The following is a 16,945-nucleotide window of genomic DNA, read 5'->3' on the forward strand; positions in this document are numbered from 1 at the left end:
GCATGGGGAGTGTATCTATATCCTCAGGGCTCTATATTCCCTGTATGTCATTTATGATTAAAGCTGTTTCCAAAGATGCTCTATTATTCAAACACACTATGTCATGCATTACAGTGAACAAGAAAAAAAAAAAATCTATTCACTGATAAGAAGGTTGCAAATGAGTGTTTTACAGTATTTTGTTTTAACTTCCCAGCAATTAATTTAAGCATGATTGTGTGCAATAGCGTGGTTCAAGAGAAGACATTTTTTTTTAATATGCAGCATGTATCTTCATATTAACATTAGAAAACATTTAGCTATGAACAACATGATCCACATACATACCCAACAATCATTAGTGGTATTCACAATATCACCCATAGGTCATTAAAACCACCTATTTCGCTTATAAATAGACAAGTTTCCCATCCATCTCCCCTGTCCATTCTCTCAACATCACTTACCTTGTAAAGATGTCTGCGCTATGCATGTTCTCTATCTGAATTTATTAAATCACCACCTGCACACAGGGGTGTTTCTTCAAAGGTGCCTTTTGTGTCCCCACTTCTCATCTTCCTTTCAGTTTGAAAAATTTACATTGAGGGCACATAGGGTCCTGGGATCATAGGGCCCCGGGAACAGAGTTTCCTGGCAACATGAGATGAACCCACATGGGAAAATTACGCTATTTTTTCTCCGCTTCACGCAGCCAGTGTTGAAAATCCCAAGGAGCTATTGTTACATGCTATGTTTGTTGTATTAGAGTTAGCGCTCTCAGTTTAAGACCAGAGGATTTTAATGGTCATGCATTTGTTTTCATAGTGTGTTATAAAGGACGAGATGAAATATATCCGTTCTCAGAAAGCAGAAAAGGTCATGACAGCTTCAGTTAGAAGAGACGGGAAAGGTAAATGTTAATCTTTCCACGAATGAGGACTTGTTTCTCGATATTGAGAGATGCTTTTCTTCCCCAGGTACCTGAATGGAAGTCATGTGCTGCAGCTAGGAGGGGTCAACGAGAACATATCCTACGAATACCCACAGCTACAGCATAAACACTTTACCGGATGTATACAGAACCTTGTTGTGGAGAGCAAGGTAGGGAGTGAACAATTTACTTGGCAGTCTTGCATGCAGATTGCAGTGCAGAGACCTGTTTAGGAAGGCTGTTCGGGATGAATAGATTGCAATATAGAAGTTCTCCTTTGTAACTCCTCATTCTTGACCTGTTTGGATAACCGGCTGCAAGGGTGCTGGAGGACTTCACTTCAATAGGAATGTAAATGTGGCCTCAAGGCTACGCTGAAAGACTTGGTGAATGCTGATGCCGCTCACTCATCACTTTCTCCTGGAGTCAAATTCTCTCTCTCGCTCGCTCGCTCGCTCTCTCTCCCCTCCTGTCTTTGTGAGTCTGCAGCTACAGTAAGGGAGATGACAGGAAGCTTCCATTAATTGTGCCTCGAGTTTTTTTTTTCTTTCACACCATTCCTCCTCCTCGCTTTTGTTTTTTCTTTGCATCACTTTATATGTCAGGAAAAGTGTTTTTTTATTATTATTATTGTTAAAAAGGTATATACTAATACATTGAACAAAGTTAAGATTGTTAATGTCAATGTAAAAAATAACAACTGCTATAAAAATATTACCTTCTGAAACAAAGTTGACAAGTGCTCAACACAAGGCGTATTATCAAACAATCAGCTATGAACTATTGTAATTATAAGATGATACTCACTTTATCAGTTATATAAAAATAGGGGGGGGAAGGTATTTCTTAAACAGGTATACACATTTAGCAAGTTGTTTTTCCACAGGCAGGTTCTTCCAGTGTTTTTGATGTCTGTCTCTGTCTTTCCTGCAGGTTTTACAAAACCTTTGTTTCTTTGTAATCATGTTTTCCTTAAAATCATCCATGCGAAGACTAAGGTTCTCGCAGTTTCTGTTTCTCTTCTCTTGCTCATCTTTTTTTTTTTTTCTCCCCCTCTTACTCTGTTCAGCTCTATGACCTTGGTTCCCCAGCCGAATCCTTCAACAGCGTCCCGGGCTGCTCTCTTACGGATGGCCACTGCACCAACACGGAGCAGCTTCCCTCCTGCGGAAAGAGGGGTCACTGTCGCGGAGAGTGGGGCTCCTTCAGCTGCCAGTGTGAGCCGGGCTACACAGGGCCGCAGTGTGACCAAGGTAGACTTAGAAAATTACTTTTTAAATCTCTCAAGTTTTATGGAAAAGTCCATTTTAAAATGTATATGGATTTTTGCATTTTCACACCTCATAAATCATACAATCCTATGAGGAGATGTGGGAAATTGTATGTTCCACCACCAGCAAAGACTGCTGCTGTAACACCTGTCATGGAGGATAACCTTGTCTTACATAAATTACCTTTACAGAGTAGCGAGCATGCACTGTAATCTCTTCGTGTGTTTTCCACATGACAGCCGTATTAATTGAACATGCCATGTGTGTGTTTGATTGACAAGTGGCTCCAGCGTTCTCCTTCGATGGACGGAGCCACGTTCAGTTCCAGCTGCTGTGGTCCCTGCCGGCGCGCCACACACGAGTCCAGGTTGGGGTTCGGACACGTGCCGCCGGTGGCGTCATCCTCAGCCTGCTCTCCCAGGAACAGAACGAATTCCTGCGTCTGGAGGTGAGTTAAGGCTGATCCTTCCCCGTCCAGCTTGACAGCCCTTTTCACGTTGTTCGCCCGGCTTCAACATGATGATGATTAGGACCCCGACAAATGAATGCCGCGGAGCCTTGTTGGGCTAATAGGTCTAATGTCAGGGTTGGAGACGTAGGAATGGGTACTGACAGGGCTGATGAGTGACATGCCTATGTTCTCAGAAAGGTCTTTCAGCAAGTATGTGGACTGCTCCTGGTCAAAGGCAGAGAATTAAAGAAGACCTGGTCAAAACCTAGTATACTGGACGATGGCCACATTTAAAAAGCTGTGTTAATTAATAAATTAATTAATGGACAGAAGTTGAAACCCTGATCCTTTACACAGCTAAATAGTGAAGATTTATTTTTCCGGGCCTCGGTCTCCTCATAGCTTCAGCCATGAATATGATCCTGCTTTAATAAGGCCTGGGAGTTACAGTAGGTAATTGTCAAAATGCCCAACTACAGTCATGTAACATGAATTGAAATTTCTGGTAAATTGGTAACATTCTAGTGAAGCATTTCCCTTACCTTGGAGAGACAGACAAAATGGTCCGGGTAGTAGTGATGTGATGTGCTGTGGCGAAGCTTGAAAGCGTGTGTTGAGTAATACAGGAAATATTTTGTGAAGCGCTTACCGAGGCTTGCATCAAAGATGTTATGTACTGACAAAAGAGCAGCAGCCAGTGGGGAAACGCCGTCACTGGACCGTCCAGTGGTGTAACTTCATCACTCAGTGAGTCGGTGACGGCCACCGGTCTTTGTAAGGCTGGCCCTGCTGTTGCGTTCTGGCAAAAAATTATTCGTACTCTTTTCAAGCTTATTTCTGTCCCAGCCTAATGTTCCAAGCGCTATTCACTCTGGCAAGAAAGCAATTTGTGTGAGCTGTTATTATTAATGTTCCTCTGTGTTTTGAGGGCATGCTGCTCTTAAGTGAAGGTCATATCCCCTGCTCCGTGATTTAATCCCTTGACACTGCTTGTTTTAAGTAGGCAGCACAGACTCATGCATGCCGCCTGCTCTGCCAAAACTGGAGTAGTGCTCACACACAATCGGCAGAACTTATCCTCCTCAAAGCGCAAGTCTGCCTCACTTTGCCAAAACTCTATAATAGCATGCCTCTCCCACCTGACACATTCCTGAGTGCATATGATGTCAGTGTTTCTCATCTAAGCCTTTCGTCTCATTGACTGACAGGCAGAGTGTGAACAGCACCTGGGAGTAAATGCCTCTGCTAGCACTGTCACTCTCGGCTAACTCACAGGTCAGCTGTTTTCAGTGAACCTGTCTCCTGTATGTCTCCTCTATGGTATTTTACACGCCAGTGCTCTGTCTTTGAAAACATCCTGTGTGTATGCTTGTATGTGTTAGACAGCATTGGTTAAGCATTGGTCTTGTCACTTGTTCTTCTTTGGGTCTTTACAATGCAAGAGAGAAAACACTGTTGTCCTATTCCCTTGTAGTAGTCCCACAGTGACAGGAAAAGGAAAAGGCTGTAGCCTTTACTGTATGTGTGCTGTGAAGCTTCTCTGTGAAACTCTCTCTGGAGCTGAATTGGTGAGCTGTATAAAACATCTGATGTCTGTCTGCAGCAGCATGCTGAAGCATTTTCAGCTTGGTTGTCTCAAAGCTCTTAGAAACACTTGAGCACAAGCCTGGTGTATCTGCCAACAACAAGCCCTAATTTAAAGGGCTGTCTCTCGACCCTTTTTTCTCTAAAGGGTAGAGATGGGATAGAGTGCACACTGAATAAATAACCAGACATTCACACAAAGGTTACCAGGGGCTACCTGGGTATAAACACCGTGCAGTCCTCAAAGGAGGATGGTGTCTGTATTAAGGAAACATTTATCTAATAATACGATCCTTGAAGGAGCTGGTCAAAAGTCACTAAACAGCATTACTCTGTCAAACCCAAGTAACCCCAGCAACATTATAACTCTAAATCAGGTGCCTTCGACTTTATGTTCATGTTTTGCAAGTTGACATTGAAAAATCAAATAGAACTCCAGGAATTCAGAAATTTAAATGGACATTTTGTACTGGGGTGGTGGTTGTACATATCCATGGTGGCTTTGCAGAAAGTTTTGAAAGGTTTTTTTATTTTTTTTATTTTATAAGCATCGATTGAGTCTTTTGTCCTTTTTTGTTGAGGACTTGAGGGCAAGAAGAGGCAGTTGGCAGAGCACAGTCAGCTGTTACTGTGTGTGTCTGTGTGTATGTGTGTGCGTGTGTGTGTGTGTGTGTGTGTGTTTCCAGTGGGGGGTGGGATGTATCTGAGATGCCCATGCTGAGGGAGCAATAGTTAATGCAGGCCAGGCTGAATGCATTACACACTGTATTGAATTATCTTGCCCCACTGTTTCCAATTAAGGTTTGGACATGTACAAGCTGCAGTTATGGGAGCCCCTCCTCACTTCAGTCCACTGTGTTCGCTCATCCTTAACTGCTGAAGATAATTGTTGTTTCTTGTATACCCTCCTTTGGGATGACTCTTGCTACTGCCATGTTGTGATGTGCGCGATAGCTTTGCTCAGCATCATGGTTGCAAAATTGCTGAATTAATTTTTACCACTGAATTTTTCATTGCTTTTTTTTTTCTGGCAGATTTACCATAGACAATCTTTGTGAACAGCTAAGTTACATTTTTTTTTTTTTTTTTTTTTTTTTTGCACAAACTACAAATTCCACTGTAACATCCTTTCTTCACCATGGGAGCTGGCCTACTTCTTGTAATGTTATGCTCAGGATTTGTTTTTGCCCATCAACAAAGCACAACATGACACGAGTCAAAATATGTCAGTTTAGAAATCACTGCTGTTCATAGCTTTCGGTTGTTTTCACCCAAATCACCCTCTTCAGTGCCTTCACACACACACTTGCACCAAGCCTTACAGTGCACATAGCTCATATAGTGATACTGTAACTGATGACAAAGCTGGCCGGCTCAGATTAGCTGGTTCTGAGTCAGCGTTGCTAAAGCCGTCTACAGTAGTAGAGCTTTACTGGTCCAAACTCCAGAGGAATGGGGGTCATCCAAAAGACTGAATTTCCTTTTTATTTTATTTTTTTTTTTCATGTTCTTGTAGTACTCATTGCTCTGTTTGTATATCTGAATTTCTCATGAGCAAGGCTGCACTGTATAGGTGCAAGAGTGGAGTCAACTAATTACATTTATGCTGCTGTAGCTTTCTCTGTACTGCTTTTAAACTCAGTAAGGTTACTGTTACTTAAGTATTGTACAAATAAATTCACATTCAATATGAAGTGAAATTTTTGTTAGGCTTTCCATAAGCATAAAAAAAAAAAAAAAACTGTGAACACATTGTGGAGGCATTTGATGCGAACAGTCAGTCAGAGAGGAGTAATCTGGCTTTACCCTACTTTCTTGCCTCACTTTACTTAAGAATTTCACATTTTCTCAAAAATGGAGATTGAGGTTTGTGCTGTCGCTTGTTGGAGCTGCATGGAAAACATCAAATCTAACAATGTTCTCTTACGTAAATTAATTTTCACTTCGGCTCAAGGAGACGTTTCAACACCTCTACTTGAACAGGACACTCAGCCGCTCTTCCCACCGTTGTTTAGGTGTTTCAGGGTCTGCTGGCTGTCTTCTACAACCTTGGAGATGGAGACTACAATCTCACACTGCCCTTCCATCACCTCGATAATGGTGACTGGCACGAAGTGGAGCTGGATCGCTACGGCAGAGAGTTCACCCTACGACTGGATGGAGGTGGTGGACGGCGGGAGGTCACGGCCTCTCCTGGGAGGAGTCAGGAGATTATCATTGACCCCTCTGTTGTGATGCTCGGCAACTCCTTCCCCTCCGGATACAACCGTAGTTTCTTAGGTAGGCAGCCGCTTGTCTGTTTTTAGGAACGACACACTGAATGGGGATCGATACTCAAATAAATTACGGGTGGATGGATGTATAAAATGCATGAGTGGAGGGATGAGCAAGTAAATGCAAAAATGATGGATGGAGTGAATGAATTAATAAAAACAGATGAATTTATGGAATGGACGAATGTGAAGCGCATGCATGTCCACTGACAAACATGTTTAAGCGCTAAATTTCATAGCATAACTTATCCACCTCTTAAAATTCATGGACTGATAAATGATTCAGTGGTTACCCTTACCCACTTATCTCTACAGTTCACAAGTTGGCCCAAAGGTATTTTTTGATGCCTTAGTTTCAAGCAGATGAAGTGTGGAGGACTGGAGTCAGTGGCACTGATCTGTATATAAATCATGCGTTAGACCTCGTCCGCCCCACAGAGTGAGCAAACTAACCAGCACAGAAAATATCCTGCAAAACAGAAGTCCATGCTGGCAGCTTAGCCTGGGGCTGTTTGTGTGTGTGCATGTGTGTGTGTGTGTGAGTTAATGCGCCTCAGAGAGTCTGTTTATGTGTATCAATGAGAATGCGTATGCGTATTCGAGTTTACACCCCTGCCGTAAATGTGTGTCCTTAAAAGATCTTGCCCAAGGACTGGTGTCCTAGTGTTTTTTGGAGATTTTTTTTTTTTTTTTTTTTAGCCATTGTAAACTCAGTTTTTTTTCTCTCCTCCTTGCTCTCTCTTTAACTTTCCCCCCCATCTTTGCCAGGCTGTTTGCGGGATCTGAGACTTAACGGGCACTCCATGCCTCTGGACAAGCAGCAGCCTTCAGACGGTCTTCAGGTGGTCAGCTCTCAGGGCGTCTCTGTCGGCTGCCCTTCAGAAGCCTGCAGAAAACACCACTGCTCTCCTCCCTTTGTCTGCGTGGATCTCTGGAGGCATCACGAGTGCAGGTGCTGTAAATATAGCAAATAAATAATAGCCCAGGCTCTTAATGAGGCCTTGCTGTATATACAGCAGAGGCACATACTGTACATTTTCACACATACATATTCAGAGTAACACATTGCGCGCCGCGGCCCTGATCTTAGTGAATAAGGACAGCAACACAAAACCTGCACAAACAAAAGAGGATGTAGAGTATGCACTGGTAAAATAAGTGCATTCATTCAATAACAGTATTAGACTAACCATGAGTTACTCACTACACATTAAATATAAATATAGAACACAAATATGAAGACCAAGTAAGGTTATTTTCAAATAATATAGGGGCACACTGACTGTTATTCATCAAGCTTTTGTTGAAAAGACTACAGCCCTCAAGACACGTTTCCCATCGGATTCGGAAAACTTTCTCACACCTCAGAAATGAGTGCAAATTACATTGTAGCAGGATAAATCGGAGTTAGCAGCGGGGATGGAAACCATGTGGATTCAGGTGATCATTTGCATATGCACATTTGGCAACTCTTGGCCCTAAAAAAAAAAAAAAAAAAAAAAGTCTTGATGCGACAAAATCTGCACACCGGCTCCATCCACGGCATCCGAGCATCCTGGTAGCAGAAATTTATCGTTGACATTTGGGTTATAGAGGTTGCTGCCTGGAGGTGTGTTTCATTCAATAATCTTACAAGTGGGATTAAAGGCTGTTACAAAAATAAAATTTGCAAAACAATTATGTCACCTGTCAGCGGTGTTTCATTTGTGAAAAGGACACTCGAGGAGGTTTGTTTTTCAAGTCAAAGCGACTGTCAGTAAAAACTGTCACTTGTTTGCTTTGGTAAAACCTTGAATCCCCTACTTGACAGCAGCTGCCACAAAGAGACTCACCACAGCACACACTTGCCTCCTGTTCAGCAGCGCTCATTTGTATCACAGTGGTTTTTCTAACTTTGGTGGCTAATCTGTGTGTGACAAAAGACATTTTTGCAAGCAAATATTTCAGTTACATCTATAGCAGCGGCAGTAGTCCGGGCTGCCGGCCAAATATTTTGTCTGACAGGTTACTTTGATACTGAGGGACAGCTTACCTGCCTGAGTGGAGCTGTATAGAAGTGGATCTTTTCTCCTGGATATAACACTGCTAAATGGTGTGGTCATCCTAATTATTCCCGGACTGTAATAATTCATCCGCAGCAACAGTTGCAGCTGTGCACCTGACTAGGCGATGTGGAATAGGTCAGCACCTGTACTTGCCTGCATGTATTCGCCTACAATATAATGTAATACGTCCATGCAGTCAAGCAGTGCAGTCCTGTCTGAGAGTACATCACCGCACAGACTCCAGGGAGCACAGCTTTATATTAGATATAAGTGGTGTAACACCTATGGGATTTATTTTTACAGTGTCAGCTTAGCTTTCATAGCTCTCCAGAATTCAGTGCTCTTTTTATCTGACAGGTTCCCAAGTGTCTCTTGTCCCCACTTTACACAACAGGCTCCTGTCTTTTCTCTGCACAGATGCCCTCCAGGCCACATGACCAAAGAGAGCTCCTCGGGCAAAGTGTGTGTGTACACGCTGTGCGCCAGCCGGCCATGCCGCCACGGCACCTGCGTGGCCCACTCTCCCTCCCGTTACTCCTGCCGCTGCAGCGAGGGCTACCGGGGACGGCACTGCGAGGTGACGCTGGCCATGTTTCATAACGAGGACAGCAACACTCTCAGCCTCAGCTCCATGTTCGCCATCAGCATCTGTGTCATGGCTTTCTTAGGTAGCTACGTCGACTATGTCATCTTCTACCTGTGGTGACCAAACGCCGTCTTGCTCCTCCACCTGCATGTCAACAATACGTGATTTTTGTCTGCTACTCTCTGTGCTTTCATCTGTAACACCTTTCCTTTTCATCTCATTGCATCTTTGTTCCTGTCTTGATGTGTTTGTGTCCGTCTTCATGGTGTAGTAGGCCTTCGTCTTGCATCCAAATTGGTTTTATTTGCAACCGCTACCTCTTGAATTGGTTTCCATCCCTGTTTGACTCTGTGGAATCTATTCATACACATTTATCACAGCTGTATTGATCTTTTATGTTGTGTCAGGATCTGATTTCTTTGTGGGCAGTTGGAAACAACAAACAAAAACTGTGACGGAAGAAAAGCAAGGGAGGGGAAGCATTGTGTTTTTTAATTTGTGTTTCTCGGGAAAGCTGGAAACGTCCCTGGAGGATCAGGGTGTTCCTTTGTGTTTCTTTATATTTCTCATCACTTCAACATCCCCTGTCTCTTCCAATATTCTGCTATGACTTCACAAATCATTTTCACCCACAGCCTTACTTTTTTTTATCTGTCCAACTTGTTTTATATCCCACCATCCTCTCATTTCACTCCCTGTTGTCTGTTTTTATCTTTCAATCCATATTTCTTTGTCATTTTCTTTTCGGCCTAGCCAACCTAAATGTGTCCATATCAGTGCTGACACATTGTGTGCTTTAGTGTTGTGACTGGAAATCTGTGTGTGTGTGTGTGTGTGTGTGTGTGTGTGTGTGTGTGTGTGTGTGTGTGTGTGTGTGTGTGTGTGTGTGTGTGCGTGTGCGTGAGTGTGTGTCTGGCTTGCATGCTGTAGCGTCTGGAGCTCTCACTACCCTCTGTAGGGCCACACTGCTGTTTATGAGTCTTTCTGTCACAGGCAGGCTTATAAAATGCTTGGGCAATTCAATACAGTGTCCTTACCTCTATAATCGACTCAACATTCCCCCGGGGTATGTGGCTAGTATTGAAACATCAGTTATTCTGACACTTGAGAGTGAAACTTATAAAGCGGTCTTCAATAGTTGATAATGAATTCAAAGATGATAAAGTGTGGCCTTGGCATCATTCATGAAAATTCATGTGTTGCATGCTAAATAAAAGGGGGTGTATTCATTTGAAGTCGCTGGCCTACTGTCACTGATGAGGCATTTATATTCAAAGCTCAAACTTTTCACCTCAACAAGAACCACCGACTAATCCATAATATAATTCAGATTGGAAATAGAGGGCTTTGGAGACTGTTATTACATTTTCACAGCTCATAAAAAGAAAGCTTCTCCCAAATTTAAAGCGAAAAGGAGGAGTGCTTCACAAAACAGCTCTGCCTCACGATGAGCGGTCCTCGTTGGCCACGCGGTAGAACTAAAATTAATTTGTTTGCTGCTTTTAATGAACAGCAAGTCATTTGTACAGTATTTGTTTAATGATGACCCTCATCACCACGGCAGCCACAGCCATAAATACACGCACACATTACACACTGCCTGCACTGAGTGGGACTGCTGGCTGGGTGCTAAATTAAAGTGGGACTCCTACTCCGCCTCAACCTGCATTAAAACTTAAACTGATCATCCATTATTGAGTTTTACATAAGCCATCACAGGCCAGCCAGAATGTGTGAGTTCAGCATGTGCCACTGACAGCCAGACGGCCCGGTGTCTGACCGCGCTTCATTAGCCCTATTGAAAATGACAGAGGGTTCACGATCTTTTATTACGGATGGAATTTGATATTCTGTTTTTTTAAAGAATGGTAGAAATGCAAATCATGTGAAGTGCCTGTTTTTCTTCTTTTTTTTTCTCTTTAATAAAATAATTATAAAAAAAAAAACTCTATCAACTCCACATCTCTCATCTGTGTCACTTCCTTTCTCTCATCTGTCACTGCCTCTCATTTTTTTTCTCTCGTTCCTTTCATAACATTCCCTTGACACTTCATTCTGTCTGAAGTCATAACTGTTTATCATTAACCTCAGGTTTCTGCCATTGTGGAGGGGTAAAGTGTTTTCATCAAGCTGTGTTGTAGCTATTTACCCTGCGCTCATTCATAATGCACAGTCAAGTCCAGGCTAACATCGTAATACCCTGTTCATACTTGATGATGGTACGGCTAGGAGGCAGCAGCATTATGGATTGATGAATGACTCCTATGTTTGTTCTTCACCCTGAGTGATATTGATCTTTTTTGGAGAAGTAGCTGCACACCACTGCACACACAACTCTGGGCAGCGGTGGTTACAGGCATAGGGGCCTCTCAGCAGGCAACGAGTGTGTGTGTGTGTTTGTGTGTGTGTTTCAGTGTGCATAAGCTGTATATGTGCCTGCATGAACCTCATGTGCATTTGTATGCATTTGAACCATCAGTTGGCCTTGGACGCTGCTGCGGACTGGAGTGTGTGTTTGTGTATCTGTGTGTGTGTGTGTGTGTGTGTGTGTGTGTTTTGAGGGGCTCTGAACTGGGACTGTGCTTTTGGTCTTCTGCGCTGCAAATCCGGCGCCTCGCCTATAGAGATGTGTTTGATATTAGCACAGGTGATGTTGCGGGTGGAGGCGAAGGGAGACAGGCGGCACCTCGGAGCAGTAATACTGGAGGTGAGAGAGAGGGCCGACGCCTGCTGGGATCGGGCCTCATCGAGATTCTGATGTTTTCTCCGAGTTGCTCCGGCGCAGCGGTGAAGGAGCCGGGTCAGCTGATCTGAGCTTTTCTGCCTCTCCCCCACACCGAGGAAGGCTGGCTAAGGACTGAGGGGAAACGCAGAATCTGACTTTTCCCTCATATGAGAGAAGCATAGAAATGAAAAGTGTAGTAAACAGCAGTTAAGGTGTTACTGTAGTTCTCGGGAGTGAATTGTATTATGATTTTTAACTTTTTTTTTTTTTTTTTTTTTTTGGTGGTAGAGTTCTGCTGTTCAACTTGTTTGTCCCTGGGAGTTATTTTTCTGTTTTTGTTTCTGCATACCTGCCTATTTGTGCGACCCCAATGAGCAGTTGCAACATTATTTTCCTTCTAAGCCATTACTTTAAAAATCCAGACTAATGTGATTACCACTGATTTCTCCGAGGGTTTCCAATTAAACCGATACTTACAACACACCAAATACAGTGTTCCAGTTGAAATGGATCCCATCTTCTGTGAGAGATAAAAGCCAAGGCCAGACAGAGGCCAGAGAGGAGCTGAAAAATAGACACTGGAAGACTTAACGAGAATGGGAGAGAGAGAGCGAGAGAGGAAGAGAAAGGGAGAGAGAGAGAGAGGACGGAACTTCCAATGTAGACAGACAAAAAGGAATTAAATAGATAAAAAAAAAAAAAAGAATGAGAGTCAAAATGTGAACAAGTAAAGAGAAAACAGATAGCGAGAAATGGAAAAAGAGAAAGAGGGATGGCAGATGGGAGAAAAATATTGGTTGAGATTAATGGACTTTAAAGGTCAGTCCTGCATGTTGTATAATTCAGCACACAATAGCCGTGATTGATGTGTATGCTTTAGGACCTTTCCAACTCTGTTCCTGCAGCATTCCTCTCTGCGCTCAGCCAAGGTAGCCACGGAGGCTTTGAGCTTAAGCTGGGAGGAGTGCAGATTCAGTTAATAGGTTTCCAAGGAACTGTGGTCTTTGATAAGACAGGAAACAGAGAGCCAACATCAAAGGGAATAGGTGGAAAGGTGGTACTTTTGTTTCTAAGGATGTTCCATTAGTGTGTCCTAACTGTACAGTCAGCGGTACTAATAGGCCTTGCAGGGCAAAACAAGTTAAAGCAGTGTGATGGAAGTTCCCTGTACAACACTCAAATGTTATTATCATGCTGAGTTAAGTATTTAGCAGGATGTATTAATGTCACACTGGAGGCCTGAGTGTTATATCTCTTCATCAGAGGGGGAAAAAAAACCCATCTTGAAATACATACAGTATCCCGTAATTTATATCATCACTTTCCACTCACGTTGTATGTTTCATTCACACCAAAAGATATGTTTTTCCCCCCAGAATCCCATTTTAATTACATGAGCCACAGCGCTAACCTGCTTTCTGGCTCCTCCCCAGTATTGATGCTGGGCCTGTTTCTCTACTCCTGCTGGAGGAGGCACAAGGGTCTGAAGGAGGGTGTGTACCACGTGTCTGCGCACCACGGAGAGTGGGAGGACATACGGGAAAATGTGCTCAACTACGATGAGGAAGGTGGAGGGGAGCAGGATCAGGTATGACAATGGCACCAAACACACACACACACACACACACACACACACACTGAGAGTGACGCAGAGACTTTTGCATGCACACATGCTCGCTTGCACATATGCATACTGCCTACACAGAGGCAGTCTGCCCCAACACACACACACATAGCACATATGTATACACTCAGTTTTTTAGACAGGCAGGGAAAGACCATGCAGGAAAAAGTGTTGCATTAAGTATTCTCATTTACATGCTCCACATCTAATAAACGATTCAAGACTTTTCACTAATTAGGCCATAATCAGGGCAATTTCTTTGGCGCCTGGCTATGTTTTAAGACCTTTAGAGGGGACGTGGGATGAAAAAACACAAACACATCAGATCGGGAAGGAACTAAAAGGAAAACAGAAACATTTGATAGAGTTTGGCAGCCAAGCAGAGAATGGTGTTTGTTGGTGCCTTGAAATTAACACCAAATATCGGTTCCCTGGAGGAATGGGAGTCAATTAGTGGAAATTAAAGAAGTAGATACCAATAGCTGTTAATGCCTCTATTTGTTTTAATAGTGCTGGTAATAGCAGTTTTCCCCCTCTGCAATCAGATAATTAATTACTTGGCCAATCAATGATGCTGTTGTTGCCAACATCTCTTCTTAGACGGTGTATCTCCGTCTAAGTCGGAGGAAGAGGTTCATTTGCCGGCAGAGGCATTAGCCGAGCTACATTGCTCTGAGCACAGATTGGTGTCATGTGGCAATGTTGTTTTTCATTATCTATTATGCTCAAAAAGGAGCATTTTCAAAACAAACCCTTCCCCCTTGCCTCTGCACTCCTTTATCTTTTCTTCTCTCTTTTCTGCTCCTCTTACCTCCCACTCTCTTTCTCTCTCTCTTGCTCTGTTCCTCTCTCTTTCTCTCTCTCTCTCCCTCCCTCTCTCTCCTCTGTTCCTCAGAATGCCTTTAATATGGTGGAGCTGCAGCGCTCTCTCCAGCCCAGCCCGGCGCAGTCACTCCGGTACAGCTATCCACAATGCATCATCTCCTATCCCCAGACAAAGCCGCCGCAGGACAACAACAGGAAGGCGATGCCTAACGGGAACGGCAACGCAGCCATTGCCCTGCGTCTGGCCATCCCCCCATCAGAAACAGAGACCCTGCCTTCCCCTCTGACCTTCCGCCGTGCTCAGAAAAGCCTGTCCTTCTCCAGCCAGGATCTGGCCCGCTACCTGTGTGAGGTCATCAGGGACATGGAGCACCCAGGGGAGCTCGGTACCATGACAACACCACGCTGTCCCTCCGGAAAGGAACGCAGCCTGGCGGCGGTGCGCTCCCTCAGCTCTCTCAATGCAACTCAGGGTTCAGAAGTGAGGCTTGAGGGGGCCCAGAGCCCCCGACTGGACAGGTTCAAAACCCTCCGAGCTGTGGTTAGCGAGCTGCGAGGAGACTCTGCTGCTCGCTCCAAGACCCCAGAAGGCCAGAGGGACAAACTGAAGGAGAGCAGAGGGCAGCTGAACTGTGAGAAGAGTGGGTAAGACCGCACTTGGAGAAACAGAACTGAAGGTTGTGAAAAAGCAACCCTAATCAGAGGGCGGCTGGGGAACTCCAAAGGGAGATAATTAAATGTGAGATACTCTGAGACTGGGAGGTTGCCCAGGGTCTATGTGAAGTCTGCTCTAAATGTACTGTATTGATGAAACTTTGAACATTTCAGTTCTTTGATATAAAAGATGTTTACCAATGAATGATCAGATGTGATGTATTGTTTACTTGGCTTTGCAGTGTACAGTATATATTCCACAGAAAGCACTTTTGGAAGAGAGCCCTGTGTCAAAACTATTCATGTCATTAAACTCACAAGAGAAATGTCTGCTAGAAAGAAGGCAAAGGAACTTCCTTTGAGAGAGCTGCGTTCTTTTTGATGTTAATGACTATCATGAAACAGTTTGTGTGAACAAATGATTTTGTTTCGTTTGTATTTTATCTATTTCCTTTTAAATAAATGAATATCTTTGGTAATATTTTGAGCTTGATCTTGTTGAAACACATCTGAATTCACGTTTGTGATCTGCGAAATCTCCCATCTTTGAAGTTCAAACCAACTTTCATCGTCAAATGCAAAGCAGTCAGGCTGCCTTTTTGAAGTTAAAATACTTAATTGGCACAAAGAAAAGTAAAATATTTCACTGATTTACAATGCATTCTATGTGTTTCCAGTTTGTCTATGTTTTTTTTTTTTTTTTTTTCCTGGCAGTGTGTCGGCGGGTGGAAGTCATGTGTACAACTTGTGGAATATGCTGGAACAGCTTCTCTTGTTTTATTCAGTTTGCAATATTAAAAACCTCTGCAAGAATAGGCACTGATGAGAAGTCAATTTCAGGATTAATCATTCATGTCCAGAACCCATACTCTACTGACCTGGGCTTTTGGGAGCCTCCTACATGAACTCAAAAGCATGCAGATCCCAGCAGGCTGCCCTCCTCCATACTTAATTGGCCGGCATTACCGGAGTTAAACAGCTGTGACACTGGAGCAAGCCACTGGGGAGGGAGACAGGCCCACTTCATGCAGCTGATGGTCTTGATATATGTGGAGCCTGTCTATCCACCAGCTTACATAATGCATCACCTTAAGAGATATGAGAGACGGGGAGAATGCTAACAACTCCCTCTAGGATCTTAAGGAGCTCCACATTTACCCATTGCACATTTATGATATCCAGTGCAATATTTAACAAGCAACTTGAAGTAACTGATCTCTCCGAGTGAGCAGGAGGAGGCACTCAACCTTCACCCAAGTTCAGGAGCAGACTACAGTACAAATCTTTCTCTATGTTATTACTAAGCTATAACCTCGAAATTGTATTTGATTTAGTCTTGTGAACTGACAAATCAATATTCATCCCCCAATCTAAATGTGTTGTATGAAAGCATACTGCCACCTATTGGCAATCCAGTGGCACCACATCCAGCTGACTGCCTCAGGAAAGTGTCTAGTTACTCATTCAGCTGGTGATTGTCCAAGGGATCCTTGAGTGAAGGGTAAAAACAGGTAGACGAGTAAGATGAAACAACAACAACAACAACAACAACAATAATAATTGCACCATTATTCCTTCTATAAGAGGTTATCACAATAATCATGTTAATCAATATAAATGCCTATGTCATCATAGAATTTCACTACTCTTTTCAACCAATATTCAAAACATAATATATAAACATTTGATCCAATTTAAATTATATTAAACCCCAAACATCTGGACTGAGGTCGTGTAAAAAATCTTAAAGGTGTAATTTGTAAATGTTTTGGGCCAAAAATATATACAGTCTATGGAATCTGTGGAATGGTAAAGGTTTGGAAAGTATTGGGTGTTTTAGGCTTTTAGCCATTTTTCAAAGGTATGTGGAATAGGTGGAATGTTTGTTTGTGTGTGTGTGTGTGTGTGTGTGTGTGTGTGTGTGTGTGTGTGTGTGTGTGTGTGTGTGTGTGTACCAGGTATTACAAATGTTGTGGGGACTTAAATCTGTTTACACA

At 43.2% G+C, this 16,945-nt stretch overlaps 1 protein-coding gene across 1 annotated transcript in view; it reads left to right on the top strand.

Annotated features, from left to right (window-relative positions):
- LOC115361328 (neural-cadherin-like) overlaps positions 1-15,530 on the top strand; it is a 77,842-nt gene extending 62,312 nt beyond the window's left edge. Inside the window, exons 26-33 of the mRNA XM_030054748.1 lie at positions 957-1,080; positions 1,980-2,163; positions 2,463-2,629; positions 6,232-6,496; positions 7,258-7,441; positions 8,952-9,202; positions 13,279-13,433; positions 14,365-15,530. Coding sequence (XP_029910608.1) covers positions 957-1,080; positions 1,980-2,163; positions 2,463-2,629; positions 6,232-6,496; positions 7,258-7,441; positions 8,952-9,202; positions 13,279-13,433; positions 14,365-14,943 — 1,909 coding nt within the window. The 3' untranslated portion in view covers positions 14,944-15,530. The remainder of the gene's footprint in view (positions 1-956; positions 1,081-1,979; positions 2,164-2,462; positions 2,630-6,231; positions 6,497-7,257; positions 7,442-8,951; positions 9,203-13,278; positions 13,434-14,364) is intronic.
- Positions 15,531-16,945: the final 1,415 nt, after the last annotated feature.

Source organism: Myripristis murdjan, chromosome 6, assembly GCF_902150065.1.
Source record: "Myripristis murdjan chromosome 6, fMyrMur1.1, whole genome shotgun sequence".
Classification (NCBI taxonomy): domain Eukaryota; kingdom Metazoa; phylum Chordata; class Actinopteri; order Holocentriformes; family Holocentridae; genus Myripristis; species Myripristis murdjan.